The sequence below is a fragment of the Ictalurus furcatus genome, chromosome 18 (genome assembly GCF_023375685.1).
Source record: "Ictalurus furcatus strain D&B chromosome 18, Billie_1.0, whole genome shotgun sequence".
Taxonomy (NCBI): domain Eukaryota; kingdom Metazoa; phylum Chordata; class Actinopteri; order Siluriformes; family Ictaluridae; genus Ictalurus; species Ictalurus furcatus.
The window spans coordinates 1,882,937-1,905,767 of NC_071272.1; the positions used below are offsets into that span (position 1 = coordinate 1,882,937).

Here is a 22,831-nt window from a genome sequence, read left to right on the forward strand (position 1 = left end):
CTATCGAACTGCAGGTCAGGCATTTTAGACTATTACTTCCTACAAAACTGTTGATGTTTTTGGGATTTCTTGCCTCTTCAGTCCATGCCGCTGTATCACAATTGGCTTAAGGTCTGGACTGCATTCCAAAAGCATTCTGTCATTAATTTACTCGTTTAATTTACTAACATACTTTTTTTCTTGTGGCTGTAAATAGGAAACGAACGGCCATCCGTCACGTCTCTTGCTAACGTAAAAACGTTTACTGTTTCAGGTTGAAGTCGACAGACTCGAGTCACGTCAAAGAGGAGGTCGATGAGCTTTCTCTCGTCGATCACAAAGAGATCATGAGTCGCATCACTCTTAAAGCTGAGGTATAATATGCAACAGTGCTTCACTAATTTTTTATTATTTTTTTTTCCTGATTATCCATTGACCTTTAACAATTAAGCGTGGTATTATTTCTTGTTTGTTTGTTTTTGTCGTCTATGATTTGCCGTTTAAGTCTCCTAGTGCAGTGTTTGCTGCCCTCTAGTGGTCACTAGGGTCTAGTGGTCACTGCACTTCACCAGCAACTCATCAGTGTAACCGTTAATTACAGTAATTTAGAGGATAAAATATACACTTTGCTTGTATTTAATGTTGCAAAGCTGTAGTGTGTGAAAGCATGGGTCTTTTGAAAAAATCTCAATATCTGCAGAAGTCAGTGCAGTGTATACACACACACACACACACACACACACACTCTTTTACTGGTCTGCAATAATCTCTCACTCTCAATTACAAGGGGGATGATGGCCCTGACGTCCGAGCCGGCTCAAGCGATATTCTCTTAGTTCATGCTACAGAGACCGATCGCAAAGGTAACCCCACACACACACACACACACACACACACAAACACTAAATATTGTCTTCATTGTAATTCATTATTCTTTATATTAGGAGTGTATTATCTGCAAGGAGCTGCTGGCATAGCACAAACTTTGCCTGTTTTAAATAAATAAAAGCATTTTGAGGCACTGTAGGCTTGTATTCTTTAGCCATGCGGTGGGGGGGGGGGGTTAGTGGTTAGCATGTTTACCTCACACCTCCGGGGTCGGGGGTTTGAACCCAGTCTCCATGTATGCAGAGGTTTCCTCTGGGTACTCTGGTTTCCTCCCCAGTCCAAAGATGTGTGCTGTAGGCTGATTGGCATTCCCAAATTGTCCATAGTGTGTGAGATTGTGCCCTACGATGGGTTGGCTCCCCGCGACCCTGTGTAGGTTAAGCGGTATGGAAAATCTACGGATGGATGGAATTTTACAAGATGATTGCTTGTGTGTCTCTTCATTTTTTTTTTCAGATCTGGTGTTGTACTGTGAAGCTTTTCTAACTACATACAGAACCTTCATCACTCCTGAAGACCTCATCAAAAAACTACATTACAGATATCTTTTACTCTACGTGTGTGTGTGAGTGTGTGTGTGAGAGAGAATCTGTAAATGAAAGCTGTTTTCCTATTTAAAATTTTGCTAGTACATGTGTCTGTGAGAGAGTTTGTAGTGTTTATGGTCTTTAACTCCACTGCACATACACTCATTTCTGCCACAGTCCGGACACGTTTAAGAAGCGCGTCAGTAAGAACACTTTCTTCGTGCTGGTGCGGGTGGTGGACGAACTCTGGTGAGATTTCTTTACCGCACGACACAAAGGGCCAATGAGACGATGCGTTTTTAGCGCAACATTCGGTTACGTTCGCTTTACAGTTAGCAGATTGTAATTCTTAGACTCTTTTGGTCTACGAACCGTTCTGAGACCTAGGATTATTTATTTATTTTTAAAAACACTTAAGCAGTACGTAAGACCTGATCTGCAGCAGGTTGAATAGCTGTGGTCTAAGCTGACCCGTGCGTGCTCGTGTGTCTGTTTCAGTGTGGTGGAGCTGACGGAGGACATCCTCAGGCAGCTGATGGACCTCGTGTTCCGTCTGGTATGTAACGGCGAGCTGAGTCTGGCTCGCGTGCTTCGCAAAAACATCCTGGATAAAGTGGAACAGAAGAGGCTGCTGCAGCAAACACACGTCCTCCAGCCGTTAGCGGCACGAGGGGTCTCGGCCAGGTACGCGAACACGCACGCACGCACGCACGCGTACATCAGGGTGGATCTCTGCATGGGCCGCGTGCCAGAGTGTTTCTGTGCATGCTTAGACTGCGTTTGCATTTGGAATTTGAAGTATTTGTGAGAAAATGCATTACGTATTAGACGTTCACCTGATGGATCGGGGCGCACACACACTCCGTGACCCAAGCCAAGGCTTGTCCTGAGCTGCTGAGGTAGATTTTTTATTTTTTTTGGATTAGTTTCTCCTTGCTCGGTTATGAATAAATAAAGCCTTGCGAAACCGTCTCCTACTAGCAACTTGGGTGAACTTTTTTTTCCCCACAAACAGCATTTTAGTGCATGTTTTCTGTCAACACAACAATCATTCTTGTCTAAATCAATAGTCAGATGTGCACCAAAGGTACTTGTCACAGCTGTATTGTTTTGTTTATGTGTGAATGCGTGTCTAAAACCTCTTCGCTCTCTCGACAGGCCAGGCACACTGCATGACTTTCGCAGCCATGAGATCGCTGATCAGCTCACACTTCTGGATGCAGAGCTCTTCTACAAGATTGAGGTACATGCACTGAAACAGCCTCTGTGTGTGTGTGTGTGTGTTGCTAGAGAGAACAGGCAAAACGGCCTCTTGGGAACTTGTTGCCCCTGTGTTATATTTTTGCCGTTGTGTCTTTCTTGTGCCTCACGTCCTCTTTCCCTCCTTTTCTCTAGATTCCAGAGGTTCTTTTGTGGGCGAAGGAGCAGAATGAGGAGAAGAGTCCCAATCTGACTCAGTTTACAGAGCACTTCAATAACATGAGCTACTGGTACACGAACACGAACACTACGCTGTATTCAAAACACGTTAACACTAGGGCTGGTTGCAGACAGAAGGACTGTAATCGCTCTGTTCCATCAACAAAAGTGCCAGTGCTGGTCCCGATCCTGTGCCTGTTGTCAAAATCGGCTTGGTTCAAGCATATCGCTGCTCCCGTGGAATAATCCACGTCGAGAAAGTATTAACGATTGGGTGGTGTGATGCAGAGTTACTGTCATCACCCTGAAATGGATTATTTGTGTTTTTATTCCTCTTATCCCACAGCAATTTTTGCCATGAATGCACGTTTTCATTTATGAAAGAATTTCACGTGATACTTTTACTTTAAATCCGCTTCTAGTCACCGCTAACGTCGCGGAACGTCCACGCGACGGTTTAGTTCGTATGATCACTTCTGTTATAGTAGCTGTAAATAGCTGTCCCCACACCAGCCTCTTTTACACACAACAGCGCACTGCTCGTTCTAACGCTTCTCATCTGCTCGGGTGCGTTCTTTCCGAACGAATAACGAGTCCTCCACATTTCACTTCTGATGCTGTTCTGAAACGTCCACGTGGTTAAGCAAATCTTCTGACTCTCGCTATGTTCACACCTGTCCAACAGGGTACGCTCAATAATCATCCAGCAGGAGAAAGCTCAGGACCGGGAGAAACTTCTGCTCAAATTCATCAAGATCATGAAGGTAACAAAAGAAAGATCGAACACTCCCAGACTCGTTAAACGCACTTCATATAGACGTGTCCTTAGATTCTGTGGCGCTCTTTTTTTTTTTTTTTTAAATTCAGATTTATATTTGCTACCTTGTTTTCAGCACTTGAGGAAGTTGAACAACTTTAACTCGTACCTGGCAATCCTGTCGGCTTTGGACTCCGCCCCAATCAGGAGGCTTGAGTGGCAGAAGCAGACATCTGAGGTCAGTTCTAACGTCTAATAATACTAATAATGATAATAATAATAATTATAGTGGTACTTTAATTCTAAATAGCTGTAATATCGAAGTTGGAAGAAGCAGGAAGTGACGGGGTCGACAGTCGATGTGTTTAAAACGACATGACGATACATTACCGAACATAATTCTCTCTCGTGTGTATCAGGGGTTGGAGGAGTACTGCACCTTGATTGACAGCTCATCGTCTTTTCGAGCTTATAGAGCGGCATTGGCTGACGTGGAGCCTCCCTGCATCCCTTACCTGTGAGTGTGGGCGTATGGATGATTGCCAGACAGATTCTTCTTCTTATTTTTATTATTATTACGCAGAATGAGAGCGTGAACGAGTGAGTGACTTTTATAATTTTATGAGGAGGTGATTGCAGGTATTATCTTATGGCATCTGCAATATAGCACTAGTATAACAGTGTATGAAGTGTGCCTTCCACCCACTGTTTATAGATTGTAAATCTGTGATTTTTAAAAAGGCTTTGAAGTAGAGTTTGTCCATGACTGTACTTGATGGGAGTTTAAGAAAAAAATAATAATTCGCCATAACAGCAGTTCATGGAAATGAACAGTATCTATCTATAGTAATCCTTCAGTTTTTTTCAACACTGAAATAAACACACGGGTCTCTTTCTGTGTCTGTCGCTCAGCGGGTTGATCCTGCAGGACCTGACCTTCGTACATCTGGGAAATCCGGACCTGATTGATGGGAAAGTCAACTTCTCTAAGCGCTGGCAGCAGTTCAACATCCTGGACAGCATGAGGCGCTTCCAACAAGTGTGAGTGTCCTTCTGTCACCGCCTTCCCCTCGGTATCATCCTAGACTCCTAGAATTACGCTTAAGCAAGCAAATGAATTCGGTCGTTAAGAATAGTTTATCGATTACGGATTATTTCTAAACATTGTACTCGGGTCTTCCTCATCATCTCGTGCTCGTCTCCAGACGGTTCAGAATGCTAGCTGCAAGGCTGTTGACCAGGGCGAAGAAATACGATCGCGTCACCCCGATTCTAGCGTCGCTCCATCGGCTCCCGGTCCAGTTCAGGATCCGGTTTAAGAGTCTGTTATCTCTCTCTTAATGATCAAGCTCGTTCTTATCTCAACGATCTTCTCACACCACATTCATCTAGCAGGTTTTTAAGATCTTCTGATAGGTTTCTTCTGTACATCCCTCGATCCTGTTTAAAAACTAACGGAGATGGAGCTTTTTCAGTTTCCGTCCCTCGTTTATGGAATCGATTGCCCCTGGACATCCGCCTCACACCCTCAACTGTCCTTATTAAAAATAATCTCTTCTCCCAGGCGTTTTAATCTAATTTTTACTATTGTCTATTTTTATTCGGTTTTATTGTTTTTTATTTTACTTTTCTTTACTCTGGTCAGCTCTGCTGTGTTAAATGTGCTATAGAAATAAAATTGACTTCCTTACTTCTCTCAAACGAGACATTTAGGTAAATAGTTCTCTAAAATGGCACTGAGCGAGCGAGCAAAGACGTGGACGTGATTCTGATAACTACGTATGATCGAGAGATGCTTCCGGGTATAACTGTTCATAACTAGTGGAGATTTCTAAAACCCTATTGTCAGTGAATACTGTGTATTTCTTTACTGAACAATTAAGTTTGGATGAAAAAGTTACTGAAGTAACGATCTCTTAGTCGTGTACTGACTCTCCTTAAACCATTTCATATATGATTAACATGCTTGGATTAATCTGGGGGTAGACTAGGCACTGGTAGGCAAAAAGCCAAGGTCCCCCTAAAAATGCAAATTCTATACCATTTGAATTATTAATGCTAAATAACATGTTAAAACACTGAATAGGGCCCCATTCCTAGGGCCCCCAAATCACTAAATTCACCTTGGAAGTTCACGTTGACTTCTCTTCTCTTCTGATATTAATCATGCTTTTTCTATGACTTGACAACACTGACAAACTGAATACGAATCCGTATCGGTTAATTGAATAATCAGCCGAGTCGATACGGTGTTCATTGATTTGCTCGAATTAAATCGTTTGTTCTCTACGGCTTTCCGTGCGCAGCCACTACGAGCTGAAGAGGAACGACGACATTGTGGCGTTCTTCAACGACTTCAGCGACCACCTGGCCGAGGAGGCGTTGTGGGAGCTTTCGCTGAAGATCAAACCACGCAACATCACACGCCGGCGGACTGAGCGTGACGAGAAAACCTAGAGGACGCCTCTAGAAACTTTTCCAGAGAGCACGCAGGGAATGATGGGAAACCTGGAGTTTTCAGAGGTGGAAAAAAAAAAAGAATCCATGCAAGACTTTAATGAACAGAGTGGAGCAAAGGCAATATTTCCCAAGAGATAAGTAATATACTAATATATGCACACACACACACACACACACACACAGAGGGGAAGACTTAACTTGTATATGTGGATGTGTGTTTGTGAGAGTGAGAGGTTTGGAGCACTAGCAGTGCTTGCTTGTTCTGAATCAGTGTCTACAGCAGCGATGAACACTAAAGAGGCTCACTTCTGAAGGTTGGGGCTACCCATAATGCCCTGCTGCTAGGACTCCCTGTTCAGTATAAAGTGGGGTAGAAAGGAAATGGAAAAAAAAAAGTAAAGTGTGTGTGTGGCGTCCTCTAATTGCCATGTTTCTGGAGTCACTCCAGCTCCATCACAAACACACTTCTAACTCATGTTGCCAGGCAACAAACTTACAATGACATTTTTTTTTTAACTCGTTTATTTTTGGCATCATCTGTGTGTGATATATTGTATATGATAATAAGCGTATGATGTACAGGTGTGTATTCTCCTCATATATAAATAAGAGATGTTTCTTTTTATTTTAAACTAAATTTATGCACTAAAAAAAAAGAAGAAAAACATAAGGACTGAACATGCTGTGATCTCTGTTTGTGTGTGTATGGGTGTGCACTTGCAAGAATGTTTGCAAGTGATTTTGTTAAGAGAAAAGTCACGTGTGTGTGTGTGCGCGCACGCAAGTGCAGGCATGTCTGATTGTGTCACGTCTGTTTACTGACTCCTGGGAATTACTTTTGTTATGCTCACCACACCACATTGTGCTATTCTCCCTGAATAAACCTACTCTTTCTTTATATAGATATATAGGTGTGTGTGTGTGTGTGTGTGTGTGCCCTCAATCCCAGCAGCTTTGAAAAGGATACCAAGACACTCCCCCCTCCCTACAATGACAGAACTTGAAAAGCTAAAGTAAGTTTTCTAAACTATCCCGTTTCAGCAGTTACACTTAACAGAATCTAAAAAGTCGATAAGTAAATCATCTTCCAACACAGGAATGTGAATGCCCAAGTAATGAAGGATGCAAGTCACATGACGCCTCATAGATCATGGCCTCATGACTCCTTTAACCCCTACTGCTGATCTGACAGTCAGTTTACCCACGAATTTAGAATTTTTTTGAAATCATTTTTTTATTAATTAAAATACTTGGTCAGACATAAAAAAAAATGTTTTTTAAAACAATCAGGAGTTAAAAGTTTTTAAAGGATTCACATTTCATGAAAACAAAAGAACACAACTGATTATTCACTATAATCAAAAGGTCATTAATTGGTGAGGCAGCTAATTCTTCATTTATAGACACTTGCTTTTAAGGAAATAAAAACAGTAAACAATCTTATGTTCCTTGCTACATTATAATTGGTAGACAATAAAATACGGAATGACAAATCACGTCTATATAAATAGTTGCTTTAAAACCAATAAAACCAGTTAACATTAAAGGAGTCGTATCATGATTTTTAAACGTTAATTATGTTGCTTATTGGTTCTAAGAGAATAGGTTAATGCTATAAAGTTAAAAAAATGCATTATTTGTCAAATACATTACTGAAGTACCTCTATTCTCCAAAGCCCCGCCTTCCAAAAAGCCCAGAGTGCTCTGATTGGCCAGTTGACCCGTCGCATTGTGATTGGAAAAGTAACGCTCCTCGGGTTAGCCTCCAAGGCTTCTCCAGTAAATCTAAGCTCCTAATCAACATGTCGGCAGTTTTACCGGATCAGTTCAGGTCAGATTCATAAGACGCGGATGATCGAGCGGAAGCAATCGTTACACACAGTGGTAAGGTTTTATTTTGTAACTCTCTTACGTTCAGGTACGATGTAAATTCCGACCCCTTTGGCGGGGCTAACTATGCGATGTACACAGCTGATGTGTCTACACAGATATTCGATCGATATAAACCGCTTAAAAGATACAAAATCACAACAACAGCTACAATCAACGTCTCTGCCAGACCACCAACATACAAACAAACATTTACAAAAAGAATTGAGGTAACTTCGCGCATGTTAGCAGAGGTCTACAGCTGGGTCACAGCACAAAACTCCACATTTAGACAGTCAATAGCAGATACTTCATAAAATAATCAAACGCACTTACAGGTTCGGATTCAGAAGAACACGGTTGTCGGAGCAAATTGTGAATCCCTCCACTTTTCAGGAAGCTGTCCTCTGTAAAATGTGCTGTGCACAAGCAAACGTTCAGGTTGTACTGCTCAGGAACTGCGTCATAAATAAACAGTAACCACCGATTCCTAATTTCGGAAGGCTAAACGCACGGCGTCTCCATGACATGGTGCCTGAATTCACTGAAGCCACGCCTTCTTTCTTCATGGCTGCCTTTGGGCGGGATTATGCTCATAGTGCACGCCGTGACGTAGAGAAATCACGGAAGTAAATCTGTACGAGGGTTCTCGGTTAGATAGAATAAATCCCGTTGTGGGAAAATGAGTTTTGGGACTTTGCAGAGCTTATACATGCACAAACAGATACATTACACTCCCAAACAGAAGGAAAACATTTTTTAAAAATCATGTTATGACCCCTTTAATGAATTGTTTCAACAGGACAAGGGCTAAAGCTAGCGTGTCATCCGACAACAAACTCTTCGATGATTTTCAGGTGCTTCAGTGAGACTAACTATTGCTGTACACATTTAATCTACATAGTTCAATGAATAAAAATGATTTCATACTTTGACTTAACAAAGTGCACGAGAGGTCAATTAAACTGATGAGAATACACATGGATACAACCTCGGGGACAAAACCTAATGCAGAAGGTTATTTTAAATCAAGGGTGTCCGAAGTCCAACTGAGGCCAATTGTTAACGGGCCCGTGGTTCCCGATACGCTGCAATTTTTCCTTTCACCTGACGGTGGCAGCAGCAGCAGACTGTGTTAGCTAAAATGCAGTATTAAATTGATTAATATGTAGACTGATATTTAGTCATGTCTACGGACAAAAAGCGCAAAGTTAACAGTGAGAAGGGGAGAAGGAGCTGGAAAACACTACGCATGGAAACCCTTTTGTGAATTCTTGAAAGAATCCTCAACTAAAGTATTCAAAAATGACAATTTAACTTATGATTGTCAGTTTGTCCAATTACTTTTGGTCCCTGGGATGGGGGGGGGGGGGGGGTGGTGTCGCAATTTAAAAGTGCTATAATCCCTACACCGTTCACCCGATTTGGATGTAAATCCCCTCAAAGTAAAGCTGAAAGTCATGTTCATTATTTAATTTCATAGACATATATAGTATACGTCTGGACACCCCTGTTTCAAATGGCTCGTACCCACCATTCTATGATACCTCGTCCCACAGTATCTGGACACTGATTCGATATATATTGAAAATTATATGCTTGTACAGATAATGTCCTTCACTTTTGTGAACCACACTGGTAATTTTTTTAACTTTTTAAATGTATATACATATATACTGGGTGTGAATTGCCCCGGGGGGTGGCAGTGTTCAGAATCAACTAATTACATTCAAACTGACCCCCTCAGCACATTTCCACTGCTGCGCCACCTTTCCCTCTCCTTCAGATGACTCTCAAGATCTTCCAGAGTTGCTTGAGTAGCCTTGGACAACAAGGCTTGTAAAATTACCCCGAAAGGAAAGCGTGACAAGTAGGCATAACATACTTGTACCTCATATTTAACCTCCTGGACCTATGAACTGATTTGTAACAATTTTTTTTTTTTAAAAACAACTATTATATTCACTAGAGTTAGCCTACAGTTTTGGAATTGTTGACTGTGCATTTGATATGAATGCGTCTTTAAAAATCCAGTGTACAAATTTAAATTAAAAATGTCCCCCATTTGTTTTAACAAATCACACCCTGTATGTATGCATCTAATATATATATATATATATATAAAAACACTGATATGGATACAGCTTTTCACAGAATTAAAGTCTTTGAGCAGCATTTTTTTAAAAGAATCATGTCCTGCTTCTGTTCATTTACAGTATGACTGAGTTACATACTGAATCATAACACTTGCTAAAGTGTTTTTGTGTGCGTGTATTTACATGTTATTGGAAGCATGCAAATTTTTTTTTTCTACCTTTCAAGAGTTAAGCACATTCCCCTGTGTGTCTGTCTGGGTGTTAATGTGGACGCGTGCTAGGTTCCAGCAGGGGGCGTTTTGTGGGATTGGACCCTCCTCCTCCGTCTGGGTTGTCCCTCGTTTCGTCCACGCCCCTCTTTAAGATCCGCTCGGGGAGGTGTCCGTTAGCGGTTCCTCTCTGCCACTTGCAGATATCTCCGCTTAGGATGTCTTGGATGTGCTGCACGATCAAATTAATCGCCACTGAGAGAGAGAGAGAGAGAGAGACAAAAAAAGGTGAAGAAGGTGGGAGAAAATCAAGGGACAGTGAGATGGGATGGAGAGATGTATGAAAAATGTAAGGTAGACATGAAAAGTGTGGACAACAGAACAGACAGAAATGTTTGAGCAAGGAAAAAAAAATGGAGAGAGAGAGAGAGAGAGAGAGAAAGTGATTAGATAGCGGGAATGTAAAAGGGACGCGAGACGGAAGTGAAAGTTGGACGTCAAGGTAATCAGCTGTGTTTTAGCGAACTAACAACTGGTTCATTCGTACAGATGTTTTTTTTTTACTTACCCATGTTGTCTACTCCACGAGGTATTATCACATCTGCATATTTCTTGGTCTGAAAGAAAGCGAGTATAAAGGAAACGAAAGGACACAAAGGCATTTCCACCCACAGAGCTGCCACTCACTGGATGTTTTTTTGTTTTTCGCACCGCTCTATAGAAACTCTAGAAAGTGTTGTGTGAAAATCTCATCAGAGCAGCACTTCTTATTAGCGGTCGACCGTTTGATCTGGTTTTACCGATTGCTGGAACTATCCACAGCGATAGTTTTTCCCGGTCGTGCTGAGAAGTGTCCGCTGTCATTATATAACACGAGAGCGGCCTCTAGAGGCGAAATAAAAACCATCACTGCCAAGTTTTGTCGTGTTATTTGGAGTGTTACTTTTTGGTTCAGTTTGGATGTATATCTTTTATTTAGTTTAATATTTCTATATTTTTCGTTTGGAAAAAAAAGTACAGTACATTTTCACGGTACAATCAGTACTGTTTATTTTTGTAATAAAGTTCAGCAGTATTTTACTTTGAGTGTCGGGTTTTCATTCGGTATCACTTTTAAAAACGATTGGTTGATTAATTGGTTATCGACAGATATCGACAGGTACTGGCCAACCGGGTTATTGTATCGGAATAAAAATCCACTATCGGTCGACCTCTAGTTATTATTACATTAACTGAAGCGCTTGAATTATATCTGCATGAGTGGATGCACTGTGCTGCTGCAAAATGACTGGCTGTTAACTGCATGAACAAGTGTTCCTCTGTGTGTGTGTGTGTGTGTGTGTGTGTGTGTGTTTTCTCACTGGTAAGCAGAACTCCTCGAACGCTGGTTTAACAAAAGTGGTGTATTGTGTAAGGATCTGTTCCAAGTCACGACCTCTCCTCATGTCTCTAAGAACTGCACACGACATACACATACATCAGACAGAGAAATAAATAACATGCTTACATGCATTACAGATATCCAAATGTATTGTGTGTGTGTGTGTGTGTGTGTGTACCTCTGCGTGACAGACGTACATCGGAGTCTGTATCCACAAACAGTTTCATATGGAACATGTCTCTGACTTCCTGTGTGTAGAACACCAGAATTCCCTCAAACAGAACAACATCGGCCGGATACACACAGATCTTCTCCTGTAACCTACACACACACACACACACACACACACACACACGTTGAAGCCTTACATCTTGGAGTGTGCAACAAGAACTATCTATGTTTATTTGGTTAAATGACGAACATGAACTCAGCTTTCCCCTGGTCCATTCATGCGTCCTGGATCTGTATTCAATCCTAAAAATGTAACCAGGCGAATTTACACTAGTAAATCAAATGCACGTTAGAAGAGACGGAGTGACTAATCGCTCGTCAGCAAACCTTCTTTTGTGTTTTGTTTGTTTTCAGTTCTATACAGAAGACGGTTGCCACATTGAAAGCTACGATTTCACACGCCGTCCTTAATTCCTTTTAACTCAGAGGAAGGTCAAGGGTCGCCAATCTTATCCGCATCATGCTGATATTCATGGCAAAGAGCAAGGTTTAAGGGATACACTGGACTGCATCATTAATAAAATGGGCGAATGAGTTTCTAGACCAGACGGGAATTTAGAGCTGCCTTAAGCCTCCTCAAAAAAAAAAAAAAAAAAAAAAAAAACTCCGGAGGCGTGTCATTTTCAACTCTCGCGGTCAGCTCTGAATAGTACGACCTGCTCTTTTAAACCGAGAACCTATTTACAGTCGTCATAATCTTGCCTTTGCCCTTAAATCTGCTTGTAGTTGTTATCTCGGTGTTCCGTTCAGATGGACGCTGAACGTTTTGAGTTGGTCAAACATGGCTAGTTAACAGAACACGACCTTTTGGGCAACATATGTAACTCGCTGTATTTCTTCGCTAACTGACTACGGACCGTTTGTGAGAGAATAAATGTCATGCACAGCGTGTTATGTTATCTTTTATAAAAAATAAATGCTAAATAGGAAGGTCTGTGATCGTTTAAAAATATATATATATTAGATCTTAGAGATCGCTCACCTGGAATGTGTAACGAAGTCATATGTTGGAATCTCCACAACTTTTGCTTCTATGATGTCCTTCAGCGTCTGGCACATCAACTCTGTATCGAACGCATCTTGTGAGAGAGAGAGAGACGGGACACGGATAAACGTTCCAGACGACCGTACATACAACCGTCATTGATCTAGCTAGGAAATAAACAAGTAACACAAGTGTACATCATTTACAACTTGCTTCTCCCTTTTCGCTTCGCTAACCGAAGGTCAGAGGGTCAAGGGGTTAAAGTTCACCAAACGAACTCGGCATCGAGCAAAAATCGGCCGCTAGCGGACGCAGATTCTTTCCCAAAGCTATGAGTAAATAGAGTTGATCTGTTCACCTGGATGGTCGAAGTTGTACTGGCCTTTGAGAGCTTTTGCCTTCTGTTCTGGAGTGAGCACTCTGTAGAAACTGTCTTGGCTTACGATGGTCACTTTCCTCTGGTGATGGTCCACCTTGTTCTGGCCCAGCAACTCCATGATCTTAGCACACACTGTGGACTGGCAAAGAGAGAACGTTTTATTGACGAGTCATTCAAACTGCAACAGATACCTTTTAGGGGTACGTTACATATACATAAGGATTAAAACATGACTGGTGTACTGTCACAGGAAAATAATCAACGATGTGGTAGGGTGACGCAAAGAAACAAAGAAAAATATACAACACTATGTGTAACAATTTTTGTTCCCGAGTAGTGAGTTATTTTCTCATTTCTCATGACTCAAATGTATAGAAAATGGCTATTAATCCCCTCGGACTTGCTTTTTTTTTTTTTTTATCAGGACATTGATATTGATCTCATTATATTGTCCTTGGTAGCAGCGTATATCCTGGTGAAAGGGCTCACCTTGCTCCTCTGAGTACGCTCCCATGTTCTCCTTGAATTTTTCCGAGATGAGCATCACGGACATGGACTTTGAGAGACATCCTGCAGTCCATCATGCTGTAGTTCTTCACTAGCGTCTCAACCAGCTCCTCGTAATTTTCGGCTTTATGATTGCCCAGGTAGCGCCGAACCGCTGCGACAAAGCTGTTCCAAGCTGCTTTCTCCTTCCTAGTGAGCTTCTGGGGAATTCCTTGCACTCCAGGATCTTCTTTATCTGTGGTCCAACGAGGACACCGGCTTTAAATTTTTGCCTCAGACAGTTTAGGAAAGAAGTCTTGAAGGTACTTGAAGGCCGAGTAATCCTTATCTAGAGCTGTAGCAAATTGTTTATAAGGTGTATAACGTTCAGTGGTGGCATCAGCACCTTCCGGAGGTCTACCAATGGCTCCCACTTGACGCTGTTCCTCCACACGGTGAACTCGGTCCGTCGTGGCCAGTCCCGCCTTTGGTAGTGCACCTTGGCGTCCCTGTTGTCCCAAAGACAAAGATAGCAGGAAAACTTGGTAAGACCTCCTTGGAGACCCATCAGGAATGCCACCAATATTAAGTCTCTGAAGACCTCCCAGCTGTACTCATCATACTTCAAGGTGTCTAGCAATGTCTTGATGCTGTTGTAATCCTCTTTGAGATCAGAAAAAAAAAAAACTATTTTAAAATTTACCCGTGTTTTTTTTTTTTTCTGACTTCATGTGAACGAAAAGACGCAAATCTGCCCGTTTTCTCAATGAACATAGGTACATTTCAAAATACCAATGTCCTGGTCACAGAAGCAAGGTATGAGGGGATCAATGGGCATGTTCTATACTCTTGCCGTGTAAGCAATTAGGAAATAACACTTACTACCCAGGAACAAAAATAAATAAATATAAATTCGATACATGGTGTAGTTGTTGACGTGGCGAAGTTTTTTGTTAGGAGACATTTACAGTAGGAGTCTCTACCATAACAGTGATGGTGGTTTGCAAAGTATTCCCAGAGAGAGAGAGAGAGAGAGAGAGAGAGAGAGAGAGAGAGAGAGAGAGGCTGGTGTGGCTTAGGCTATGTCCGTTCGCTTTAAAACTTTCTCCGTCTATACAAACGTTTTCCAAAAACCGCTTTGGTCTGTGTCATTTCTGTCAATCTGGAGGCTTTGCAAAGTCTTGAACAAAGCTATCAAACTGGATAGCAGCCACAACAACTGCAGCACAACATCGTCCACCATCTTGTTTGTTTTGAGTTGAACGAGTCACATGACTAAAAAGTAGGGTTGGGTAGAAAATATCGACGCTCCGATTTTAATGCGCTTTACATGAGAGGATGAGAACATTATCTGTAGGTCGCCTCATCTTTCATGTTTTGAATTTTGAGAACGGTTTTATTTCTTAAACACGTTTCAAGTTGTTAATGAATTTCACGGTTTACAACCTTGTGTGCATTGATGCACATATTTATGATTTCTTCTTACAATGTTTGTTACTCAAAGTAAAAGTAAAAAGTAATTAAACATGACTGTTTGGGCCGTATCGTTAATGTAAAAGTGCGTTACAGTAATATACCCAAGTAGGAGGGTTTCTGTTACCAGCATTTATATTAAAACATGGATTCGATGTCTGCAAAACTAACATTTTAAATGAAATATAGATAACTAACCGATATTGAATCAAATCGAAACGAATCAAAACCATATCAATAATAATCGAATCGAATCGCCAAATTGTTCGCAATACCCAGCCCTACTAAAAATACGTCGTCGTTTTGGAATATCTCTGATTTCTCAAAAACAAACAAAAAAAAAACAGTCTCAGTGTGGACGGAAGGCCAAAACGTAGAGAAAAAGATGCGTTTTCAATTTTCTCGAGATTAAAGTGGACGTAGCCTATAGCGCTTTATTACGGCTCGGACTTCCACGACCTTAAATCGTACCATAAACCGTTAAAATGTGCGACGTGTTGTTCGTTAATAAATGACCTGTCGACAAAATCGCTGCGGTATAAGCAGAATAACACTCCAAGTTATTCCTTACTTGTTTTCTATTCGGATAAAACTATACTATCGTCATAATCTTCAGAAAATTCTTCCTTCTTCATGGAACATGTTTTAATAAGCAAATGATTCACTCAATATGCAAATTAGGCCGTTGCGTCATTTGGCGGCTTTTTGAGCAAGCATTTGGAGATATTTTCCCCTGAACAGAGTTGCCAGCACTGACTGACTGACACTCTCACACACTCTCTCACACACACACACACACACACAATGACGTCTTATTAAACCTAGCATGCCTTGTTAGCATTCTTTATCCTGACATGACATGCTAGCTAGCATGAGATATTAGCATTCTTTATTATTTAGCATTCTAATTAAATGGCACGCTAGCATTCACGCAACTGTATGCTAACAGGACTGTACAGTTGAGTGAATGCTAGCGTGTTATTTAATTAGAATACTAAATAATAACGTGCTAATGTGTCTCTGTCAGACTTTATACGATGTAACTCATTATTCTAGATGTTGTTGACATGCTAGCCAGGTGACATCTCTCGCGGGAAAGTGGAGCGTGTCGCCTTAAACACGACACCGTGTCCTGTTCACGCGCACAACACGGAGCACCGGTTAACGTGAGAAATGTACAGCTGTGAGGTAGTTAGTGAGTACGCGAGCTCGTTACCTTCCCGCTGGCGGTTCCTCCACTGACCCCGATGAGAAAAGGCCGATGTCGCGGCCGCTCAGCTTCAGTCAAAGGCTCAGACACGTCCATGGCGCTGCGACGTCGCGTTCTTCTGAATAACTTTAAAAAAAAATGCTTTATTAACGCGCGTGAAACGTGTTACCGGTCTCAAAGAGAGCAGGGACTCGAGTTACCTCGTGCGCAGTAGGGCCTCTCTTTCGCAAACCGCGAGCACTGTGTGAACTGCGGCTCTGTCCAAAACCACACTCTAGTACACTTCGTAGGCGAGACGCCTGTGTTCTCGTAAATGATGTTCGTAGGTGACCTAAACAGTATGGGGAGTGTGATTTTGGACACGTCCGCAATACAAGGATAATTTTCTTTCTTTTTGTTTTTAATGGCGGTTGGCAAACCACTAAAGGTGCATTACCGCCACCTACTGGACTGGAGCGTGGGCGGTAGAATACATGGATAAGGTGAGACCGCAGACTCCAAATCGCGGGATCTGGGCACGCGACCGGAAGTGCTGCTGCAAATGCCACTGACTTTACGGCATGTGCCGCTGTTTATGAATGATGCCCAAGGGTGTAACCATGGTACGGACATCACATCCCCCACCCCACCCAAACATTCAAAGTTTGATACTGAAAATTCGCATATTTAGAACATAGTTTTAGGATTACGTTACCGTTTGAATTCACGTGATTTCTGAGTGATAGAAGCTCCCACAGCATGGGGAAACTGTAGGGTGCTGTGGACGTCCTTTATTATGTTAATGCCATCATGCTGTTTAGCTTGCTATGTAATGAGTGTACAACAATATATATATATATAGTGGTAACCTGAAACGTTAGCTATGTAAAGGGTCCTGGAGTTTTCTTTTCTTAATTCTAAAGACAAACTGCCATCACTAGTTCTGAATGGAGAACTACAATACGGCCACAACTCAAGAGTTCCAGATCTCTCGTTGCCAAGCTAGCACACCCCTCAAGCATTATGCTGAGCCTTATATCTGTAAAATCACCGAGTTGTCCTTAGCCTGGGTGTAGTGTAAAGGAACGAAATGCTGTGCAACTTTCCTCACTTTCACTCGCATTTATAACAGTCTGTCACAGCGAACTCGGCGGGAGGATGTGCACGTGAAGGTAACGTGAATGGTGAAAAACTGGACCTGGCGTTAGCATAGCCTACTTCCTGGGCGTGCAAATATCAACAGTTAATTGAGGTTCTTAAGAACAAACCAAGCCATGGTATGATGCCTTCTACACTAAGCTAAGGTTACCTACTATTTAGGTGTCTAGTTACTTACTGTCTGAAAAAAAGCTCGTATGTTCTGCTGCACTTTCCTACACTTGGATGCTGCCTCCATTTCTTACAGACTGAGCTGCTCAAATATATCACCGAACTTGCCTTCAGTATGGGCGCAACCAAGTGTACAATAGGAGGGGGGGGGCACACACCGATTTTCCTTAACAAACGGAAATATATTAAAAAGGAATAGACATATAAATAGAATAGATGAAGAAAAGACAGATCCGTTGGCAGGGTTCATTAAATGGGGACATATAGAAAATATTTTGTACTGTATATTGGGGGGGACAGATTGGTATTTCCTCAACATTGGGGGGACAAGACCCCCCCCTCACACACACGCACGCACACACAAAAAAAGAATGCGTGGTTTCGCCCATGGCTTCAAGTGAATATCAAGTTCTGAATAAAGTTGGCTTGATGTTGGACGTTCGATATTCGCAGAGATGCTGAAATTAAGGGACCGTCTCTAAAGTGACATACGACATTGTTAAACACGTTTCTAACTTCAATAGCATTTGAAGGGAATGACTTACAGTCACACAACCAACTGTAAAGTGTTCATCTAGGTGTCAGGTATAACGCACACCTGTTAGATTTTTGATATTTAATAAAATAAACTATTAAATCATATTTACAGTTGGCTTCATGACTGTACGTCACTCTTTTCAAATCCTACAGAGCTTTAAATTATGGTATATTTTGTGTGAGAGCCCATTCTGTAGTGAAATACATGGCAATATTTACATATGATTTACTAGCTTATTTTGTTAAATATCAAAAATCTAAAAGGTGTGCGTCATACCTGACATTTAGCTGAACACTGTACAGTTTGTTGTGTGACTGTACGTCATTCCCTTCAAATGCTATTGAGCTTTAAATGATGGTATATTTTGTGTATGAGCCCATGCAGTAATAAAATACATGGCAATTTTTATATATGATTTAATAGTTTATTTTATTAAATATCAAAAATCTAAGAGGTGTGCGTTATAGCTGACAACGAGATGAACGCTTTACAGTTGGTTATATGAATGTAGGTCATTCCGTTCAAATGCTATTGAAGTTAGAAACGTGTTAAACAATGCCGTATGTAACTTTAGAGACGGTCCCTTAATTTCTGCGAATATCCAACGTCCAACATCAAGCCAACTTTATTCCAGTGTCGGTGTTACGCTACTAGTGTCATGTGTTGGCTGTGTCCTCAGTTTTTTCCAGGAGTTGTACATTTCTTATTTTAGCACGCTATTTACGTAACATCGAGATTTGGGACGCGATCTGTGTTTTGGTTGTTGTATTGTACTGCATCATGAATTAATATCTAGCTTAAGGTTACTGTGCAAACTGGGTCAGATATCTGGAATTAAATAAAAGTGTGTCAGGGTATTCTTTTGAATTTATATTTATAGATTAAAGGTCATCGAGGTATGTTTCTATGAAATGTTAATCAGTCCGGCAACACAAAATGACTGATGTAACTCACTCATGTCCACTAGATAGAGCCAACATGTCACCAGTCCTTGCAGTGATACTAGATTGGACACTTTTGCTAGCTACCGCCATACGTCAACGCCTCCGCCATATTGGAAAGGTCTAGATTCTATCGGAAGTCAAAAGAATGTAAAAACAAATTCTGACTAGAAAAAAGGTTCAGTAAAGTGAAATTCTTTTCTTTGTATATTCTAACAAGCTGGGGTCAAAGCTCAGGGTTTTATCGGTTACAACCAAATTTCTGTGTTAATAAACAAGTTTTAATTGACTGTTCCAAACAAAGCCATTCTTAGCCTGTACATACTGTATACTTATATAATGACATACTATTAAAGTTCCCATGACATCAAAATTAAAGTTTTGTGGCTTTTGGTATGAATATCTTAGCCTTCGAGTAATCTATAAGTTAGTGTCCTCCAAAACAATGACAAAAATTGCATTTAGAAGATATTATGTCCACAAAACAAGTCAGCTCCAGTTATCACTTATGTTCTAGCAGCTATAAACATTAATCCCCCCCCCCCCCCCCCCCAATTGAAGTGAATGAGACAAAAAAAAAAATTCTCGTCACGTTATGAAGAAACTGGAAAGTCCTCCATCCTCAACACTTTTATATACAACAGCAGATTTACACACTTTCTACATGGTATCCACAGTCAAATTAATACTGTCCATTACTGCAGCAGAGATTTGTCAGAAGAGTCACGATTTATCCACGTCGTCCGCGAGAGCTTTCTGCTCGTCTTCGCTCCTCTGCATCGCTTCTTTAATCGTCTCCTCGGCAACGATCTCTATGGCAGCGTCGTCCGCGATTCGCCTCACCGTCTCCCCTTTGGCTGCAAGAATCTCCTCGATGTTTCTACAACCGCAAGACCAGCCAGAAAAACAGAACGGTTATCAAAAGGTCCTGATTTATCAAACGCATCATAGAAAAATACACTCTGAGCCTCTTTTATCATTATTTATTATGTTCCATGTGTATTAGGGTTATACTGTATATTTAACTACTTGTAACAGAGCGCGTCAGCCACAGTCCAGTCAGAGTGCCCGTGCTAACAGACGGTTTTAATGTTATGGCCGATCGGTGTATACTCCTTTATCACATCACATCACATCACATCACATCACAGAAGGAGCACGGCTATGGTCTAACGTTTCCTACCACGGACAGATCTGAAGGCGAAAACAAATCTTCCTGAAAGTGAAAGTTTCCTCACACGGACCTTTTAAGATGGTGATTAAATATTGATGAATGAATAATACACAGATGACCAACGACCAGAATCTCTCAATATACAGGATAAATCCCTCTCTGTCACATACACACACCTCTTTCCTTCCAGATCAGAAAACCATCCAAGGTTATCGGCGATGATGTGATGGTTCTGGCAGCCTGCACATGTTACTATAACAACGCCGTTGTGATACGCCATCTTGGAGATCTTCTTCATTGAACGTGTCGAACAGACCTACAGTCACAACCAGAATCAATTTATAATAGTACCTTACATGTGTGATAGACTTATGTAATCTACGCAGGAGAACACAGGAAAAGTACGAACGATAAAGTAAATTCAATTGAAGGAGACGCGTTTTAATAAAAAAAAATTTAAATAATAAAAGGACTACTTTGATGCCACAATAAAAAGATGTTCTTTTTTTAATATGCATTATCGATAATGTACACAGAATACGTTGGAAAATTCTAGCATCAAAACACAGCAACAACCAATAACATTTCTATTTAAATCATATCATGTGTCAGAGAGGAGTTTTCCTTTAACAGTCTTTTATACACCAACATAACTGATTTGTGTGTTTCACAGGCATTTGTACGCGTACGCGAGGAACAGCGTACAGTACGCGTGACGCAAATTTCGTCATCAGCAAAGTACGCGCGTACAGTACGCGCAGGCCGCACATGCGCATTTAATTCTTTTTTTTAATTATTTTGCACTATTTAGTTGTTCCACAAGGTGGCAGCAGTGACCCGGGGCCGTTCATTGTCATGGTAGTCAAAGAAAAAAAAAACGGAAGAGACAGAAACGAGTGCAGGTTAGAAAGTATCCGCATTTGTATAATTCTAGCCTTAAAGAGCATAAGAATTTGTATATGGGTGCTAATCGTGCGAGAGATTGCCCAAGCATTGTTATTCGTGTTGTTGTGATTCTTCTTCGACATTCACAACAGAATACCTGCTTTACTGCTCTGTACTGACTCTTGAAGGTTAGGAGGGGTAGTGCAAGTTGTCGTAATGCGCATGCGCCGACCGGCTGCGTATGCGTTAAATAGAGTATAATTTGAAAGGCTATGCGTACGACTGTACGCACACGCTAGCGTACGCGTAAAAAAACGGAGTATATTAGAGGCTTTACATTACAAAAGCAAAACACTCTCACCTTGCATGTATAAACCAAATGATAATGACCTGACTGAATTTGGCCAACTTCGTCGCTCCATGACGCTACAGCAGTTTTAAATGTCCGCCGAAAACCCAAACTGTCTGGATAAAAGCTATTCTGTAGAACCAGCGGTGTGTGTGAAGGAGAAAGTGTCCATCTTCGGCATCCTCCGTGTATCAATCTCACTGGAGACCCTAAATATCCAAACACATGGGGATTCATTCTCGACCGAAACAACCCCAAACAAAAACGACAACTCTTCGTCAACGACATGGCAGATTATTCAACAGCTGCTTATGTATAAAAAAATTTTTAAAAGTAAAACAAAACGCAAAATCTGAAAATAAACCCGTTGACAGAGTTCACATGGAGATTGTAGTTTATTAGTCGCATATTAATGACGTCACGCAGCGCTCACGTTACTGACACGGGTTCGCCTCAAACGACCTTCAAAACAAAGGGCTCTGAATTTAACGTCTTAACACCTTCTTAGATAGCATATTATTCATTTTATCACGCGTTTTATATTAAGAAGAATATATAATAATTATGATATAATCATAAATAACTATTTTTGTTGTGAATGCGTCAGAAAGCAGAAAGGCAAAATTAAAGTGTTTCACAATGATTACGTCATCATTGCTGGACTAGACTAGCTCTAAATCTGAATCCGTTCCTTGAGCAGGAAAGCATGGTTGGAAATGTGGTATACAGTATATTTTTATTTCTTATAAAATGTTGCAATCTATTTATTTCTATTAAATTTCTTTACTTTTTCAAATGTACAAGTTTATTATACCATTTGTTACTATTACATCTTGTAAAGACATCAAAAGATTCCTTCCTTACTTGTCATACATTTGAAATCACTGAGGACATAATTATTTAAAATGAGAAAACCTTAGTAATCTCACAACTTCTGATCAAATTGAAATTTTTCCAAATGTCAAAATGAAACAAACGTGTCCTCCTGGAAATTTAACATCACGTATGTATTAAAGCACATTACAAGGATCCAAAACAACATTTCTTTTAAGCCTCTCATTATGGAATTGCACTAGTCATTTTCAGAAATCAAAATGTATAAGAACAGATACTGAATAAATGTTCTGTAGCCCCCTGAGTCTCATTAGGAAATGAACAACTGTAGTTGATATCTAATTTCAAGTTCCTTCACTGGATAAACTTTGTGTAGAGTTGCTCCACCACTATGACTTTCACTACAAAACCCTGAATATTTGTTGACTTAAAGTTTTTCCCCCACCTTTATCT

At 40.9% G+C, this 22,831-nt stretch overlaps 3 protein-coding genes across 12 annotated transcripts in view; 1 reads left to right on the forward strand and 2 right to left on the reverse strand.

Annotated features, from left to right (window-relative positions):
* The window catches only part of rapgef1b (Rap guanine nucleotide exchange factor (GEF) 1b), a 33,350-nt gene extending 26,416 nt beyond the window's left edge, over positions 1-6,934 (forward strand). For 4 of the 6 annotated variants that reach the window (XM_053649331.1, XM_053649330.1, XM_053649328.1 and 1 more), the window contains exons 13-23: positions 254-353; positions 767-842; positions 1,324-1,432; positions 1,572-1,643; positions 1,893-2,078; positions 2,553-2,637; positions 2,790-2,884; positions 3,499-3,808; positions 3,990-4,087; positions 4,483-4,611; positions 5,877-6,934. In XM_053649331.1, the coding sequence (XP_053505306.1) occupies positions 254-353; positions 767-842; positions 1,324-1,432; positions 1,572-1,643; positions 1,893-2,078; positions 2,553-2,637; positions 2,790-2,884; positions 3,499-3,808; positions 3,990-4,087; positions 4,483-4,611; positions 5,877-6,027 (1,411 nt within the window). In that variant the 3' untranslated portion in view covers positions 6,028-6,934. Of the gene's footprint in view, positions 1-253; positions 354-766; positions 843-1,323; positions 1,433-1,554; positions 1,644-1,892; positions 2,079-2,552; positions 2,638-2,789; positions 2,885-3,498; positions 3,809-3,989; positions 4,088-4,482; positions 4,612-5,876 lie in introns of all 6 variants that reach the window. The other 2 variants (XM_053649334.1, XM_053649329.1) reach the window with 2 other exon arrangements.
* Positions 5,889-17,788, reverse strand: uck1 (uridine-cytidine kinase 1). 5 transcript variants are annotated; one of them, XM_053649336.1, is made up of 9 exons: positions 17,665-17,788; positions 16,356-16,475; positions 13,160-13,319; positions 12,799-12,895; positions 11,764-11,906; positions 11,566-11,660; positions 10,773-10,821; positions 10,214-10,459; positions 5,889-6,381 (listed from the first exon to the last, which is right to left on the reverse strand). In XM_053649336.1, the coding sequence occupies exons 1-8, from the start codon at positions 17,722-17,724 to the stop codon at positions 10,257-10,259; spliced, it is 927 nt and encodes a 308-aa protein (XP_053505311.1). In that variant the 5' UTR covers positions 17,725-17,788; the 3' UTR covers positions 5,889-6,381; positions 10,214-10,256. The 5 variants fall into 5 exon arrangements, with proteins under 5 accessions (XP_053505311.1, XP_053505313.1, XP_053505310.1 ...); XM_053649338.1 differs by lacking the exon at positions 5,889-6,381 and adding an exon at positions 16,550-16,680 and having other exon boundaries at positions 7,246-10,459; positions 17,665-17,755; XM_053649335.1 differs by lacking the exon at positions 5,889-6,381 and having other exon boundaries at positions 7,246-10,459; positions 17,665-17,787.
* A 1,936-nt stretch (positions 17,789-19,724) lies between these two features.
* Positions 19,725-22,041, reverse strand: dnlz (DNL-type zinc finger). Its single transcript, XM_053649340.1, has 3 exons — positions 21,557-22,041; positions 20,487-20,626; positions 19,725-20,016 (listed from the first exon to the last, which is right to left on the reverse strand). The coding sequence occupies exons 1-3, from the start codon at positions 21,830-21,832 to the stop codon at positions 19,860-19,862; spliced, it is 573 nt and encodes a 190-aa protein (XP_053505315.1). The 5' UTR covers positions 21,833-22,041; the 3' UTR covers positions 19,725-19,859.
* Between the last annotated feature and the right edge of the window lie 790 nt (positions 22,042-22,831).